This window comes from Neopsephotus bourkii, unplaced genomic scaffold, assembly GCF_033783945.1.
Source record: "Neopsephotus bourkii isolate Nb327-2 ecotype Australia unplaced genomic scaffold, CSIRO-AGI_Nbou_v1 NB_1542, whole genome shotgun sequence".
Taxonomy (NCBI): Eukaryota; Metazoa; Chordata; class Aves; order Psittaciformes; family Psittacidae; genus Neopsephotus; species Neopsephotus bourkii.
Genome location: NW_026902018.1, coordinates 4309555 through 4326233, shown reverse-complemented (window position 1 = coordinate 4326233; position 16679 = coordinate 4309555). Strand labels below are relative to the sequence as shown.

Below are 16679 nucleotides of genomic sequence, written 5' to 3'. Positions count from 1 at the left end.
TGTAAAGCCCGTGTTGCCGCAAAACCTGCTGTGGGCAGCAGAGGAGAAACAGACTCACTGAGAAATCATATTTTTGGATTATTACTTTTGTTTTTAAAGAACAGTTTCGTTTCATAAGTGACTCAAACCATAAGGGAGAAACATAAATCTCTGAGTCACAGTGTAGCAGCTACAGATGGCTGAGGGCGTTTAGTCAGGGAAGGTTCTCCTAACTGCTTTCTCAAGGACAGGCACAGATTAACTTCCACCACGTACACGATTTACAGCCAATCTACAGACACAAAAGGCTTGTACTCAAAGCAAGCATGTTTATTGCCAGGATATGCCCTGCATCTACCTTGTGCAAACTGTACCCAGCAGCTGAAATGCAGCTCAGCAAGAACAAACAAAGTCTATGTTGAAGGCAAAAAAAACACCCCAGAAAGTACTAAAGCAAGAAAATGAAATGAATTCAGATGAAATTCACAGAAGAAAACAACAGAACAAAATCCCTTTCAATGTGACTATGTGAACACCGGATGAGAGAGACGCAAAAATTAAGTCTGCTAACAGCTTCACGGCTCTTCAAGGTATGAGCATAGAGGAAAACAATTGCTCTAATCCAAATGTAATTCAGAAGAATGAAGTTAAATAAAAAAACATTAATCAATCTTTAAACTCGTTTTTGACAAAAGAACATAAGTCTTGACTACTATAGCCCAAAAGATCAAATTTCTCTTTCTATGTACCCATGTAAAAAGCACTTCCATAAAGTCAGAAGGTAGGGTGCAACACACGAAGATGCACAGTATGGCATGTTGTTCTACTAACAGGATTCCAAAGAAATGTTGAGAATTTCCACTAGTTCAGGTGTCTGGGTAAGGCAAGAAAGACAGTGCTAATCCTCAACTGAAAGCACAGATGTGTCTTCTCTTTAAAATGTGATGAAATATGTTAGGCTGTGTAAACAACATTTAGTATAAGCAGCACCATGTTCAAAGTTCTCAAAATCTGGAGAAAGTGCATTTGTAGGTAATGACAAGAAATGCCTGAAAACACTGAATCCCAGAGCTTACCCCACAAAATAAACCTGCTTCTTTAGAGCTTCACTCAAAATCTACATATGACCAAATGTTATTCTTTCCATCAGCTTGCATATGTAAAGTATAAATATTCAAACAAGTTTCTTATCCCAAAGGGTGACACCTTAAGGCAAACCTACCCAGAAAAAAACAAGTTTTGAGCAATATCAGTGCATATTTAGTAATTTTTTGTGTCTGGACATCAGTGCTTTGTTATTATGGAAGCAAACAACTGCCGGAGAGCTCATCATATGTGAACAATGAGCATCTTTCCACAGTAAAAGTCGTTAGACATACCTGGAGAAGTAGAGACACACAAAGAAAAAAAGACCAAAGAAAAAAACAAGAAAAAAATCACCCCCAAAACCTGCCACACACCAAAAAGTCCAAGCAGGACCATTAACAGATCACTTAAGGTCGAAAACTCCTCTTCCATTATAGGTTCTTTCTACTCTGTAACGCCTGGTCCACCCACCTTCCCTGACTTGTGGCTCTATTACTTTGTCACTGCCACCAAGGAAGGGCCCCCTCTCCCAACCCCATGCCTTGCCAGTACTCTGTTACCTGCACCATTGCCACCAGCCAGACCATTTGAGTACTCATCTGTCCCACTGAAGCTCAGGAAAGAGGCGCTGTCACCTGGGTGCCGAGAGCTGCTGTGTCTGTGGAAAAGCAAAACAGGCTCTTACACAGACATTCATTCCTCACTCATGCCATGCCTTGCTTTTAACAAGAGCTGATATAACACATAACAAGTAATCAGCCTGCCAGCTCAGCTGAGCCTGTGGTGAACCCATGCTCTTCATGATGCCTGCAGAGATGGGAACAGGCATAAAAACAGCACAGAGAAGGCTGTAACGATATTCCCCATCTGTCTATACTGCTTGTTCTTTGCCTCTAGCAACAACAAACGCACCGTCCTTGCAGGACAGTGGAGAAACAGCTATTCATATACCTCACAGGAGAGAAATAAAACTTAGATGAGATTTCATGGTCTATAAAACCAATATTCTAGCGTGAAGAAATTGCTTCAGATGAGTACATCATCCACAGAGATGACAGAGATCCAGAAAAATAACCATCAAAAATATGACCCAAGAGTTTGGCATTAATGACAAGATACCTCAGCACACTAGAATGTATTTATGAAGTTAACAAACCTTTTAAAGTAGAGCTAGGGAAGAAAGCTGGTGAGCATGATGTCATATTAACATTATACAACACAAAGATTGGTGTATTCTACAGGGCAACAATTTTTCTCTTAAACAAAGAAGGCATGAAAGAACAATTAGGCAGTGCATTTTCCTGAAGGAATGCTTGAAAATTGCAAGAAAACCCCCTGAAATTAAAAAGGCAGAGGGTAACCAGCAGTGTCCTCACTCATCCTGGGCATCCAGGAACAATACTGAACATGAACTTCTGTAAACATGCAAGACGAAAGAAACACATAGCAGGAAAGAGGCCAAATTTAATGATGAAAGGAAGCCAACTTCTTGGTAATTCTTAGGTTGCTTGAGCTGCCAAAATGGCTTTGGGAAACAACACTTAAAAATGAGTGAAAAAACAGGCAAAGTGTTTTCAATAAATAAAAAAAGGTAACACAACACAGTATCTGGAGACTAGAAAACAACTGTGCAGTCTGAAAACTGGCCTGGGTGAAGTGAACAATCTAACTGCTCTCACTCCAAAACCAGGCTCCCCACAACTATGCCACATGCAGTTACACTGGCATCTCTTTCACTTCTCAGAGCCAAGAATCAGTAAGCTCCCAATACTGACCAAAGATCATTTTTCTTAAAGAAAACCAGTTTTCAAACCAGGTGCTTTCATTTGCAGTCCTGCCCTGATGTTTGTGGTGGCTGTATTTCTCATCAGCATGGGGAAGACAGGACTGAATGGACAGCACTGAAATTGCTCAGCAGTTACTGTGAGGCAAAGCTATGCCCTGTGTTAAAACATGTTCTATTCTGAGATGAAGGTCACAGCTATCAGGATAAGAATCAAGGACATAAGCTTTTATAAGGCAATTCTGAACAATTCCATGAATGATGCACCACATTGCTTGTGCTTGACACACTCTGTGATAAACCACCCCCTTCCCCAAATTAAGGGAGGTAAACCATCTCCAGCAGTGCCAAAAGAGCCTTGTATCTTAAAATACAAGTATATGCTGCATATGTGTCAGTGACACAGCATATTATTAACCTTGAAGATCACAACCTTTAACTGCCATACTGTAACATATGTCAAATATTAAGGAAAAGAGATGTTCATGTGAAGTCTACACAGATTCAACCTAAGGACCGCACCTGCCAGTCGCCTCATGGTAAGCCAGCTCCAGCAGCTCAGCAGAGGAATGTGTCAAATCCTGCTGCCCATTGCCCTGCATTTCTGCCATATTCTGACGGGTTTGATGATGGATCTGGATAGCTTCTCCTGATGGACCTACACAGTTACAGTTTGATCATTAATCACCATTTCTGCATTGATTCCCCAGTTGCTCATACCCTCCCTCTGTCAACAGCACAGGCAATGCTGACTAATGGAAATTAAGGAGGCATGTTTATAAAATCTGAAGATTTTACAACTCTTGAACCTCTTGAGCTCATAGGAAAGTCTGTAAGTCTGTAAGAATTGAACCTCTGGCATCTTCTCTGAAGCCAGAAAAGCAGAATATTCTTCTAACTATTTTGTATGGCCTACTTACAAGGTGCTGAACAAATACGAGAACAATGCAGCATCTGCAAGTCAACCCAACTTACAGTTATGATTCACTTCAACAGTCTCCCTCCACTATAAGATTGTTCCACAGCACCTGATGCTGCAAGTTTGTCAATAGATGGCAATTTATCAAGCCTACACACTGAGTTCAGCCTCTGTTACGGTGGAAAGTACTTCAAGACACTAGAGTTCAGACTGGTTCTCTTGTGTTAATTCTGGGACAAGGGAAAAGTATCAGCAATCTAATATGCTACATAAGAGGCTTACCCACAGGAAAAGTGTGCATCCAGCGCCTCCTGTTAGATGTAAGCTTCATGGGCATGCGGGATGGGGCAAAGGGGTTTATCAGCGCTCGCTGGGGTGTGTATCCCCCCGGGCGGATGTGCAGCATGGATTCTGCACTGCCAACGTGGAACCTCCCAGGGGCACTGGAGTCACGCTGCTGAGACTCCATGTTCTCAAGGACATCTAGAAAACACAACTTAAAGTCAGTGTGAGATCATGCAGAAGCCAAGCAATAGAGAATGAACTGCTTAGAAATATAAAGATCCCCCAGGGTAAACGGGAATAAGGAGAGCTGACAAGCAGGCATGGAGAGAAGCTGAAAGCAATTTCAACCCAGTCTGCAGGATACAATGTGAACAAGAATCCAGACAAGAAAGAATATAATTTCATCTGCCATTACAGAACTGCCGTAAGCTGTGTCACTTTATACCAAATGAAGCCAGAAAGAACCCACCTGCTCAATCAACTATGAAGAATTACTCAGAGCTTTGAGAATTCCCTAGAAATCAAAAGACTGACACACCAGTAACTTCAAGATGAGTACCAAAGACACAGCAGAAGCTACAGCTGAGTAATACTGAACTTTCTGTAACATTCAGATTTGACCACTGAAATAAAGGATTACTTCCAGAAGATACACGACACAATCTCAGCAAGTTAGCAGTTAGACATTGCTATTCAAGGAAGAAAAGGAATGAAGTTATTTAGAAACAGGAGAGAGAAACATAGCAGAGGAGGTAGAAGCAATCACTGTTCAAAAACAGAAATCCCAGAGAGAAGGAAGGGTCTCTTTACCACCCTGTACTGCCAACTACAACATGTAAAAAGCCTCAGCTAGCCTGTTCCCTCCCCATCAATCCTATTCCACACATATCCCCATGCAGACGCACACCTTCAGCTAGGTTACAAGACTATCCTTCATAGCAAAGAATCTAACAGAAGTGGGGGGAAAAAAAGGAAAAAAGGAAAAACAATGTATATTAACTGACAGCAGGGGAAAACATGAAAGGTAAATGTAACGAAGCACGCTTTGTTGCAGCAGCTCCACATCATCAAATCAATCCAGTTCTTGTAACAGGGTAAACACTGTATCAGGAGTTAGACAGCATGACATGAAACAAAGAAACACATAAAGAACCTTCAGGGACAGGGTTTTACAGAATACCAAGGAATTGCAGGAGAAATACACTTTATCTATAAATGAGTTGGGTTTGAGGAAGATACCCCATACTGGTTGAGAACAAAAATTGGAAGGAAAGAAAGCAGAGCACCAGCACTGCTAACACACCAAGGCAGTTCAGCAGTACAGTGTCAAAAGGAAGGATCCAGAAAGTGACTCTTAAGGACAACAAATCCCCATAGCAAGAAGTTGCAATCAGAGTCCCCCAGGGCTCACCACTAAGGCCACTTCTCATTTGACAGATTATAGGTGACCTGGATAATGAAAAGTTACTCGTGTGTGTCCACATTCGCAGGCAGGCACAGGAGAATAGTCAATAAAAGAAGGCAATAGACAAGGGAAAAGAATAAACCATGTCAGAACACTTCTATTTAGGACAAGCCAGTAAAAAAGAGCAATGGAATTGAACAAGGGTAACAAAGGGAGAATGCACACCCAGATGGAACTGCAGAAAAGGTTTACCACAAATGCTAATATAAGCACCATCTCCCCTGCGCTGGCCTGGCTGTGGCCACTACAAACTTCCCTCTTCTCTCTCACCACCTAAGGTACTTTCCCGTCTGCGTTAGGCTGACCTCTGGTGCTGGTATAGCCCAAAGAGCTGCTGACTTCACACTGGTGCAGATGAGGCCGTGGGATCATCAGGATGTTGGAGATCTTGCCCAGCGAGCTGTCATCAGAAGCCTGGCTCCTCACCTCCTCAGGGGGCAGCGTGCGGCTCTGCAGAGAGGGGCTGCATGATACGTCATAGGAGCTAGAGCTCTTCCTGGTTCGACTTTCTCTCTCCCTCACAGACCTACTGAAAATACAGATATGTCCAGTGGGACAGAAGATAGATTAATTCCTGAGTTATCAAGGGGCTTGAGCAGGCCCAAGTCATGCAAGATACTCAACAGGTGAATTCTATAAAAGGACTACAAGGAAGAAGTACCAGCAAGTAACAACATGGCTGCTCTAGTACTAGTAGACTCACAAGCCTCTTACCTGAAAGTGGTACAGCGCTGGGCTCTGGATGGGCCTGGCAGTCTGAACACCTGGGCATCATAGCCATCATAATCCACCTGGATAGGTAGGGCATTCTCAGCATCTTTTGGAGCCCCTAATGCTGAAATAAAAATCATATAGCCCTGGAATATTCAAGATCTGCCAGTTAGAAGTACCCAACTCTTGCCACTAAGAAAAGTATCTACTCTGAAAAATCACATATAAAAGTCTCAAGAACAGAAAGGTGGAGCAGCTCAACTATCAAAGCTGGTGCCTCTGAATCAGGGCTCCTGAGGCCCAAGTATCTTCCTCCCATATATCCAAGAAATTCAACTAATAAACAAATCAATTCTTGTATGAACAGATGCCAAGTTCCTCACAAGGGAACTGCACACTTTGAAGCATCTTTGAAAGAAGGGACAGATTCACTTATACAACCAACATACCCCTTTCTGAAACGAGGTGGTATTAGATGAAAGCAGGCTTCTCCCACTGTAATTCTGCTGTCACAGCACTGTCAACACACCAAGGCAGTGAATGTCCTCCTGTCCTACCCCCAAAACAGTACCACTAGCATGCCAGCCTGGTACCACCTATTCCTCAGCAGCCAGGACAGAAAACTACCCTCAGTATTAGTTATTTGCCAAGAAGGCAACTGACACACACATTAACCCCCTGGACAATGACTATGTGGTTTTCACAGTTTCTCCAACAGGTGTCCCATCCCACATCTCATCAGTAGTGTTTCTGCTGAAGTATCATTGCTCTACTACAGGTGTTAGGGGGATAAATCACTACAGAACAGCATTACTCACAGGCATCTCTGTTACTTTTTGCTTTCTCAGTCAGTGGCTGAAGGGTCCAAAGGAAGAGGGAAGTGACCAAAACAAAAAGGACAAGAGAAAAGGACAGTCCACAAGTTAAACAAAGTTTATCTTGTTGACTCAGTGAAGCAGCCAGACCACTTGAGAAGTATTAAATACTGATACTCAGTCACAATAAATACTGATACTCAGTCACAAAACTGTGCAAACCCCATCTCTGTCAACAGCTTCCTTTCTTTTCCATGGAGTAATTTGTTACAGAATGAAATTCTAATTTTTATGGTGACTAAAACATTTCTCACCTAGTTTCATCCCAGAAAGACCTACAAACTAGTGCCTCATTCACAATCCCTTCAACAAGCATTACAGCTTTGCTTTCACTGTCTTTTAACACAGAAACTTAGTTACAGTTGTTGAAATACTTGCTATAAAGATTCTGATGCTTTGCTGAGAAAAGATATCTGACAACCTAGGAAGAATAAAAGAAAATGAGAAGGATACTTACTTTCCTTCCTGCCAGCTTGATCCGTGGAGTGAAGCTGTTACAGAGGAGCTGGCTTTTGGATGTGTAGAAACTGAAAGGAAAACCAGAATAGCTCAGTTGTCTTCTAAGAACTGAACTTGGTTAGCTACAAACAGCCCGCAAATTTTGAGCTGTTTGATGGTCAAAAGGGATACCTTTCTTCGCATAAGACAACATATGGAAAACACAATGGATACTTAACTTATGAGAAGCTACTCTTCCTTTAAAGACCAGACTTTGATTCCCATAAATGTTCAGTCCAGACTTCTTAATATGCTTACATTTGTATTCCTCAGTTCACTTCCTCTTTCTGCAGAAGCTATCCACTTTCACTGTCTATACAGCACTGTGCAGTTTACACAACACTCTAACTTACATGACAGTAATGACTCATGAGCTGCTTGAAAACAAAACACCTCCTCCCATTTTAAATAATGTACTCTTTAAAATCTGTTTCTTGTTATTGGAATCTTTTTAATTCTGCCTTATTATAAGCCTTGAAACACATATGCATCCATGGCAAAGATCAGATGCCTTCCTATCACATGAAAGTAGTGGCTACAAAGGAAGTTATGAATTCTAATTGGTCAGGACAGTCAATTAATGCATGAAGATAAAATGAGGTATTAAAAGAGAGAGAAAAAGAATAATACTAAAGCAGAACAAGGACTGAGGAGGTAGTTTTCATCCTGAGCCCTGATCTCTAGATGTTGGGAAAGAAGAGAGTATTATGGCACAAAACATTTAAGAGAAAGCAGGAAAGAAACCTACCATGCTTTGGAGTGAAGCAGTGTAACAGTGAGCCTCAGTGTTACCTGCAGCTGTTCCAACATTTATCCATGTTATCCACATTTTCTCTACCCATAACCGTTGATTTGGGATGTATCTTTTCACTAATAGCTCATCTAGTTATTAGTTGAAGTGACTTTATTTTTTGCTTAGCTTCCTGACTTTCCTCAAGCATAGGTAAGGGCTATAACTAAATCAACTGGGAAGATCAAGACCTTTTCCAATGCAAATAGTCTATTATCTTTGATATGTTGCATTAACGTCCAGAATTCTGCAAGAACATTCCTAGTTCTGCAAAGCTATTGTAATACCTGTCTTTGGTTCAGGAAGAGAACAGAGCAAATAAACAATGAAAGAAGAAAGGGAATTCAACTGATTATAAAATGGAAGGCAAAGCAGAAGCGATTAGCAAAGGCTGAGAGTTCACCTACCTATGGTTTATCCAGTGTGGAATATTGTAGTCATCACCCAATCTGGAGTCCCCAGGTCCACAGCGGTTGTGAAGCTGTAAGAGTAATTCAGAAGCATAGCACCTTGCTCTTTGTCTAAGTAGTCACAAAATGAACAATATTTCTAGTAGGAGTAGAGAGAAGGGAAAAGAAGCATTACCTTAAAGAGTGGTACAGCATGCAACGGTTGTTCTCCCATACATACCAAGTCCACACCTATCCCTATAAACAAAGAACAACAGAGCTCAGCTATCTACCAAGCAGGACTGATATGCTAAGCCAAAACAGATCAATTTGAGCTGAAGGCCCAATTTGTATTTCTCTCAGATTTTAAGGTGTAATTATACTGAAAATGGTAGTTAACAGTCCCATGGTATGGTTACAAACCAACAGTGCCAGTGGGAATATAAGAAATGTTTCTTTTAAACTAATGCGAGTCATGCAAGATTATCCTTTAAGGGAAAGGTCTGCATGGACAGATGAAGTTCTCCATCACAAACAAAACAAATTGTAAAAAATTGCCTGCAAGTTCTCTGTAAATCTGCCTTTCAATATGAAGTGTGGGTACCCATCTTCCCAGAGTACACAAGTTACAGAAGATACTTTTTCATAGCAAGAAAAGGCTAGAGTATTTCCAACTATTTCTGCTTGCCTTCATGGAGACTGCAGAGTATTGGTGTTATTTACCATTGTCTATCATCCGCTGCTTGGTTAGAATCATAAGGAGTCGATCAACTTCAAACACTCCCACCCCAGGTGTGATGACCACAGACATCTGCCCGGTCCTATCGAAGTTGCGGTTTATGTAATGCTTGTCAAACACTAGAAGAAAGAATTGGGGAATACTTTAAAAGAATGGAAGCTTGTTTTCAGAGCAAAAGAGGTGACTACAACAGCACATGCAAGCATGAGAGGGCTTGTATATAGTCTTGTCCAACAATCAACATTAAACTACAGCAGAGAGAAGAGTTAGGGCTAAAGAGAAGATGAGAACCAGATAAAGAAGTATTTTTCTCATAAGTTTAGTGTTTCTTTTATAACATCTCACAAACCCCAAAGCCAACAAACAAACACCCAAAATCCCCAACAAGATAAAGTCCATTACTACTAATTTTAAATAACATCCTGTGCTCTTTCCAATAGGAATAACAAGACAGCCACTAAGACAGAATGACATCTGGTGTACAGGAGAGCACTTCCAGCCTATCAAATCCATTTCCCTGCTAAAAGACATGGATCAGCCTCACGTAAACCACCTTCGATCTACTCTGATTCTGAAACACTTTCATAATTGAAAATTTCAACTTCTTTCTAAGAGGTTCTAATACAAATTCACAAACGGAAGGAAAAGTTTCATCCTAATAACGCCCTGAAGCATGAAATACCCAATACTCAGTTATTTGAGGGCTACTGGCTTTCCAGAAACACATAAGACAATTTCTTCTGAGGCTGAAAATTACAACAACCACCTTACATTCCCCTTCTCTTTACAGTGTTAAGTACCAGGCAACAGAAGACCACAGCCAATTATTGGCAGCTGCTTCTTCCTCTGTATATTTTATCCATGTTTGTAACCTACCATTGAATGAAAGATTTATGGCCTCCAGGTAGTTCCCTTGTGCTGAGGTCGAATTGTAACCTGGAGGAAAGCCCTCTGGACAAGTGTGCAGAAGGGAAAGAGAAAGAAGTTATCATCCCTGTATAGACCAGCCAAAACCAAACAAAAATTATTCTATATATATTTTTTTAATTTAGTTTTTAATTTAGGGTTTTTTAACAGTCTCCTTTCCCCCCAGAAAATCCCACCCAAACAAACAAAATAAAGCTGCATTTGCAGTAAATCTTATCACTCCAACAAAATTAGTATTGGTATACCTCACAGAAAGACCCAAGCGAAATAACCTAGCCAGAAGAGCACTAAGCGGCACAATACCAGACTCCAACTGAAACCAGACCTTTAGAAATTAAAAAGAGAAAGAAAAGGGTAAAGCATGGGAAAAGAGGATTCTTGTACCTGCTTGCTCGAGTCGTACCAACACAGGATACTGGATGAAAAGCTTTTTAATGGTCACAAGCAATGAGGTCCACTCTTCTCGTCTCTCATTCTGAACGACAACTCTAGGAAGAGCACAACTTAATGAGGCTTATAAAAGGAAGCTATGAAGAGGGAGAATGGATGAAAAAACTACAGAAAAAGGAATGCACAAAAAGGTGAGTGTTTCTTCCTTCTGCTAGGCAGCACAAGACTACTTCATACTTATAGCAATCATCAATGTGTAGATGCACACACAAAGCTGGGCACACTCTCAGCTAGAATAATCTCTCACTTCTAAATAGGTTATCAACATTACATGACAAATAGCATCACTGTTTTGCAAAGCAGTAAGATCATTAAGAAGTCCAAGTTCAGAATCAAATGACAGCTTCCACAGCTTTATCTGCTGTGACCATCAGCGAAAAAGCTCCAGCAAGTACCTAACTGGAAACACTTGTTTCAGCAACAGAATAATTTATTCTTCAACTACTCAAGAATGTAAAGACCTGAAAAACAGTAAAGTCTTATGCAAAATCTACTCCCAGCACTACAGAACTTCTAGAGGTTACTGGCAACTCCAGTTAAGCACAGGCAACACAATATTCACATGCTCATGGAAGACCAACATAGCAAACATGGGTGCACACTCACAGATGGAATTGGGGCTACTCATCAATTTGCTGCCATGTTTTTCACTATCTAAATTCCTGGCAAACTCCTACACTTGGTAACAAGATATATATATATATCCATATATATATATCCTGGAGAAGAGATGGCTGCGTGCAGACCTTATAGCAGCTTTCCAGTATCTGAAGGGGGCCTATAGGGATGCTGGGGAGGGACTCTTCATTAGGGACTGTAGTGACAGGACAAGGGGTAATGGGTTAAAACTTAAACAGGGGAAGTTTAGATTGGATATAAGGAGGAAATTCTTTCCTGTTAGGGTGCTGAGGCACTGGAATGGGTTGCCCAGGGAGGTTGTGAATGCTCCATCCCTGGCAGTGTTCAAGACCAGGCTGGACGAAGCCTTGGGTGAGATGGTGTCCCTGGGTGTGAGGTGTCCCTGTTCATGGCAGGGGGGGTTGAAAGTGGATGATCTTAAGGTCCTTTCCAACCCTACCTATTCTATGGTTCTATATTCTCCACATGGGTTGCATACACACTGTGGGACAGGAGGTGAAGAACTGGGAGAAAGACCTACTTGTAAAAATCTTCATAAAATCTCCCCTCGTGATCCTGCCGAATTGACGCCCGATGTGTTTCAGGAAACTCATCTGGAACAGAAGCAAAAGCACATCATTACCCTATGCTCTTGTGTAGAAATGACTCCTCTTCCCTAGTAAAGAGCTGTTATTTTCATTAAAATAATAATTAAAAAAAAAAAGGCAAACCAAAAACCAATCCTTTGAGAAATACCAGCTCTCCCCACAATATTAGAACTGCCTTTGAACCAGTATGACAGCTTGAGTATGATGAGGAAAATTTGGCATATATTGTTCCATGTAAGGTTTCTGCTGTAGTATTTTTGTAAGAATGGCTGGGTATCCACTGTGCTTGATAGGGATTGCTTTGGGCATGGGCATAAAGAAAGAAGATTAAAAAGTCCCTGGTAGCCTGTGACCAACTTTCAAGAGAGAAGGAAATAGGTTTAGAAATAGAAACACAAAACTACAGAATTTACACACCTATAGATTTTGCTTCGTAGAATGTTCTAGAAAATAGAACCACTGTCACTTCATGGCTGCAATTCTTCTCCTGCTCAGGAAGAACACATGAAAACAGAAGATCTTTAGGGTCACACTCAGTAGAAAACTCTGTATATACACATACAGAAACACACCTTTTCCCCTCACCTCTAGAACCAAAGGTAACTAGAAAAAGGTTGACTGCTGCATTAACGAATCTGCATGAGTGGTCCATATTCCTCTATGAAGTAACACAAAGGTCTGTCCTGTAGATTCTGTGCTTCTAGGCTGTACCACATTTAACAGCAGCTTTCCCCACTAGCCTCTAAAGAAACTCCCCTCTGTAACTGTCAAGATACATAACTTTTGTTTTAAAAATAAATACACCTGACTCAATTCGTTTATATGTATGACAACTTGATATTCTCATTTCTTAGTGTTTAGAGAAATGCTCCTAACAAATTAAAACTTGATACTTTATATGCCCTTTATCTGGAGTACTGATATGGTTCTCTCAAGTCAGTGGAAGTCTGCTGCAGGGCTACTAACAGCAGCTCTAAGCCAGATCATGCACTGAGTGAGAAGACAGCTCTGGATTGTTCAGCTGTAACAGGCAGTGAGCCTTTGGTTGGTTTTTGAAGCAATTCACTTTCAAGAACTTCGCACATCGTTAACAACCCACTTACTACAACCTGGAACTCCTTCACATGAAAAGACAGCAGCATTAAACACATTACACACTGTACCACAGAGATAGTCATAACAGAGTCCTGGAACATCTAAAATTGTGTAAATCAGACTTGTGCATTACTGCACAGGCACAAACATATCACACATCCAGTGACTTTAGTCCAGTCCTCCACATACACTGTATGATACAAACACAGCAGATACAAGAGATCAGTAGTGGGGTCACTCAGGGCAGGTTATGACTTAATGCAGACCTTCAGTACCCACTTTTTTAATGCCCAGGAGCCACCTCTTCAAGTCCTGTAAATCTTAGCATTGCCTGACACAACCTTCCTCAAACTGGCACATCAATGGGCTTATTAAGATGGCACTGACTTGTTCTTTCAGAGAGGATTGACTCGATCAGCTATTTACCTTCCATTTTGTGAAGAGGTCAGCAAGGAAACCATTCACAGCCTTCTCAAAGTAGAGGTCCCCTGCAAAGTAAACATCTCCAAAGCATCAGATAACTGCAGCTACTCCAACTATGGGGTATATTTAACCTTGAGACTGTAAGAAAATTATTTCTATTAGAATTAGAGCAGTTGTATGCATAATGAATGCTAATATCACTAAAGCAAAGATGGTAAAAACATTAAAAAGCGTGACAATGTTTGAGAGGATGTAAACACAACTCTAACTGTGAAAAGGATCTGACCTTTAAATTCCTCTTTTCAACATATTCGTAGCATGCTGGGAAAGCATCTGTACTATCTTTTAGTCATAGCATGCACAACTGACCCCCTGCTCAGTTTTGAACAGCTGCCCAGTTACATATGCCTAAACACATGGTCAGAGGAAGTGGCAAGAGGTTTTCTAAAGAATTAAAGGTGGAAAAAATAAAATAGGGCAGTGACACAGAGAAGTGACTCATTTCCAATCCCAAAGTTTTAATACTTCTCACTGACTCCACCTGGGCTAAGGAGGGGATTTTGCTTCTTCACTAAGCCGAATTCAAGGGAAATCTAAAACATCAGGTCCTCCTCATACAGGGTTTCCAGACATTTTTAGTTTCAGGATGCACACAAGTTTGTGCCTGCCCTCACCACCAAACATGGTCACATCCACAGAAAACCTTTCTGACACCCCCTGCATTTCATCACTGATATAATGGCACCCAGGCCTTAAGTAGGGACAGGAAAATTATGGGATACCTAGGAGACAGAAAATTATGGCACTGTATGTAAAGATCTAAAAGGCACTTCAGAGTACTGCCTAGGCCAAGGGCAGGGTATTTTAGCTTTCTAGCAGTGGCAGAAATAAATAGTAGCAGCAGTTTTCTCATAGGGGCTGAAAGGACAGCTGCTGCCATGCACATCCACAATCAGGCAGGTCAGTTACCTACATACCATAAATATCAAAATCCCACATTTCACAGCTCATCTGGATAAAAATATAAACCATGGCAGAAGTGGAGCGGAAGACCACCTGCAAAGGAACAAAGGACCTCATGTAAAACAAGGTAAGTTCACTAGAAGGTTCACAGGCTGAAGGCAATTAGAGCAGCTTCTGCAATTGTGCCTACTGCACTACAGGGAACTTCCCCCCTAACAAGCTGACATTTCAACAGCCCAAGTAATCCCTAGTGCTGCCAGTACAGAAGAGTTGAAGTTTACTGATCATTCATTCTCCTGAATTTATCACTATTCTTCCCCTTACAACACGGCCAATTCAAGTGATCCAGACAAATCTGCAAGCAAGATAGAATTACAAAGAAATCTGGTAAGGAAAGGAATGGGAAAACTTCTTTTGCTGCTGAATTCTTACCCGGGTATCCTCACTGATATATCCACAAGTGACTTTCTCACTCTTCACCCACAGTTCACCTGCCTGTGCCCTGAAAGAAAAAGAGTGCAGAATATTTGTTAACCAGAGTGAACATGAAGATTACAGAATCAATATCTGAGCAAATAAGGGATGTACCAAAATCTATGTTCAATGATGACTTGAAGATAGAGTAGAAATCTATTGGGTTAAAACCTGATCTTTAATCCAAAAGATGTCCCAACAGCTGTTACCCTCTGCATCTGCACCTTACCTTGTCCCTTTCTGACCTCAACAGCAACTAAAGTAATCCTCATCTAAACTATTAATACATCTTGGGAAGGGGGAGAAATACTGTAAGTGGTAAAATGACGATTATTTGGCATTGATCAGAGGCAACTGCTGGCTGTGCTGATATTAGTTTCTTCCACCCCAAATCAGACAGAAGCCTTCCCCCACCTCGCAGTGCTGACAGAGAACTGTAGAAGAGTAAAAGAACAATAAATCATGAAGGATTTCTCAGAGAAGATTCTCCAGTTGGGTACTCAGGGCTCATTAATGTAATATTGTAAATAACAGCAAGCCCTAAGGGGAGGCACTGACCTGATACCTGCAAATTCAACCTTCTGGGTGACATATGCACATGTGCTGACCTAAGAAAGAACAGTTACAGGTGTTAGAAGAACAGAAGGTTCAGAGTGAGCAGACCACTTTACACACAAAATATCCACAAACACATGATTTCTGCATAAAATCATGAAAGCCACTGAGCATATTTACAACTAATACTTCAGCTCACTGAGAGTATTTACAACTAATACTTCAGCCTACAGAACCTCTGCAGCAGAAAATAGTTTTTAACACACATAAACTCTTATTGGGTTCATCTGTCTAATTCACTGTGCTTAGAAGAGCCAAAGACTGTTTTAGAGATGCGGAAACAAATGAGTTGCTTATTAAGTGGTACTATCAGAGAGACGATACTTCAGCATGCTTCTACTTGGAAAAACATTTGGATTCAATTCCTTCCAAATATAGTAAAGCATTAAAATTCAGAATGTCAGCTAAAAACTCTCACAGCATTTTCAGTGCCAAAGCAGTAATTCACATTGTGGCAATGAAGTAGGAAATGATGGGATTAAATTTTTCTGCAACACATTTACATCCATTTCTCCAACTCCAAGGTACCACTTACAGCTGAAGTTCCTCAGGAGCTGCTGGTCTTGTCCTCAGTTTTCTATACTTTGTATAATGCTTATTTTCCTTTACAGTAAGCAAAGAAAAAGGTACATGATCTCCTCCACCCCACACATATCACAAGAGAGGTCTTACCAAACTTTTCTTCAGTCGCCACATATCCCCACGCCCAATATACTGATCTTTAAAGGTCAGCTCCACCAAGTCCAAAGTCACCTCCTGGGAAATGGAAGAAAAAGTGCTGTCTGGTTGTTTGTAACTAGTGCCCTCCAGTCTGTTCTGGTAAGAAGCAGATGTTACAGGGAGAGCTGGTCTAAAGCAAGTCAGTACTCCTGACAGATGCAAGATGAAAGTGAAATCCCTTCAGAGTAACTGCCAAAGTTGTTCATGTACCTGGAACAACTGAGAGCTGCAAGACACTGTACACTGGGACCAGAAAAGCCCAAGGAC

The 16679-nt window shown here is 41.1% G+C and overlaps 1 protein-coding gene across 17 annotated transcripts in view; it reads right to left on the bottom strand.

Annotated features, from left to right (window-relative positions):
* Window positions 1–16679, bottom strand: part of DEPDC5 (DEP domain containing 5, GATOR1 subcomplex subunit) — a 47516-nt gene that overhangs the window by 26037 nt on the left and 4800 nt on the right. For 7 of the 17 annotated variants that reach the window (XM_061370648.1, XM_061370661.1, XM_061370663.1 and 4 more), the window contains exons 6-24: window positions 16365–16448; window positions 15636–15685; window positions 15036–15105; window positions 14618–14696; window positions 13644–13705; window positions 12540–12609; window positions 12056–12128; window positions 10831–10934; window positions 10396–10470; window positions 9504–9638; window positions 8977–9038; window positions 8799–8872; window positions 7561–7630; window positions 7047–7083; window positions 6232–6352; window positions 5800–6046; window positions 4050–4230; window positions 3371–3506; window positions 1626–1723 (exon numbers count right to left, since the gene is read on the bottom strand). In XM_061370648.1, coding sequence (XP_061226632.1) covers window positions 1626–1723; window positions 3371–3506; window positions 4050–4230; window positions 5800–6046; window positions 6232–6352; window positions 7047–7083; window positions 7561–7630; window positions 8799–8872; window positions 8977–9038; window positions 9504–9638; window positions 10396–10470; window positions 10831–10934; window positions 12056–12128; window positions 12540–12609; window positions 13644–13705; window positions 14618–14696; window positions 15036–15105; window positions 15636–15685; window positions 16365–16448 — 1828 coding nt within the window. Of the gene's footprint in view, window positions 1–1625; window positions 1724–3370; window positions 3507–4049; window positions 4251–5799; window positions 6047–6231; window positions 6353–7046; window positions 7084–7560; window positions 7631–8798; window positions 8873–8976; window positions 9039–9503; window positions 9639–10395; window positions 10471–10830; window positions 10935–12055; window positions 12129–12539; window positions 12610–13643; window positions 13706–14617; window positions 14697–15035; window positions 15106–15635; window positions 15686–16364; window positions 16449–16679 lie in introns of all 17 variants that reach the window. The other 10 variants (XM_061370654.1, XM_061370657.1, XM_061370660.1 and 7 more) reach the window with 5 other exon arrangements.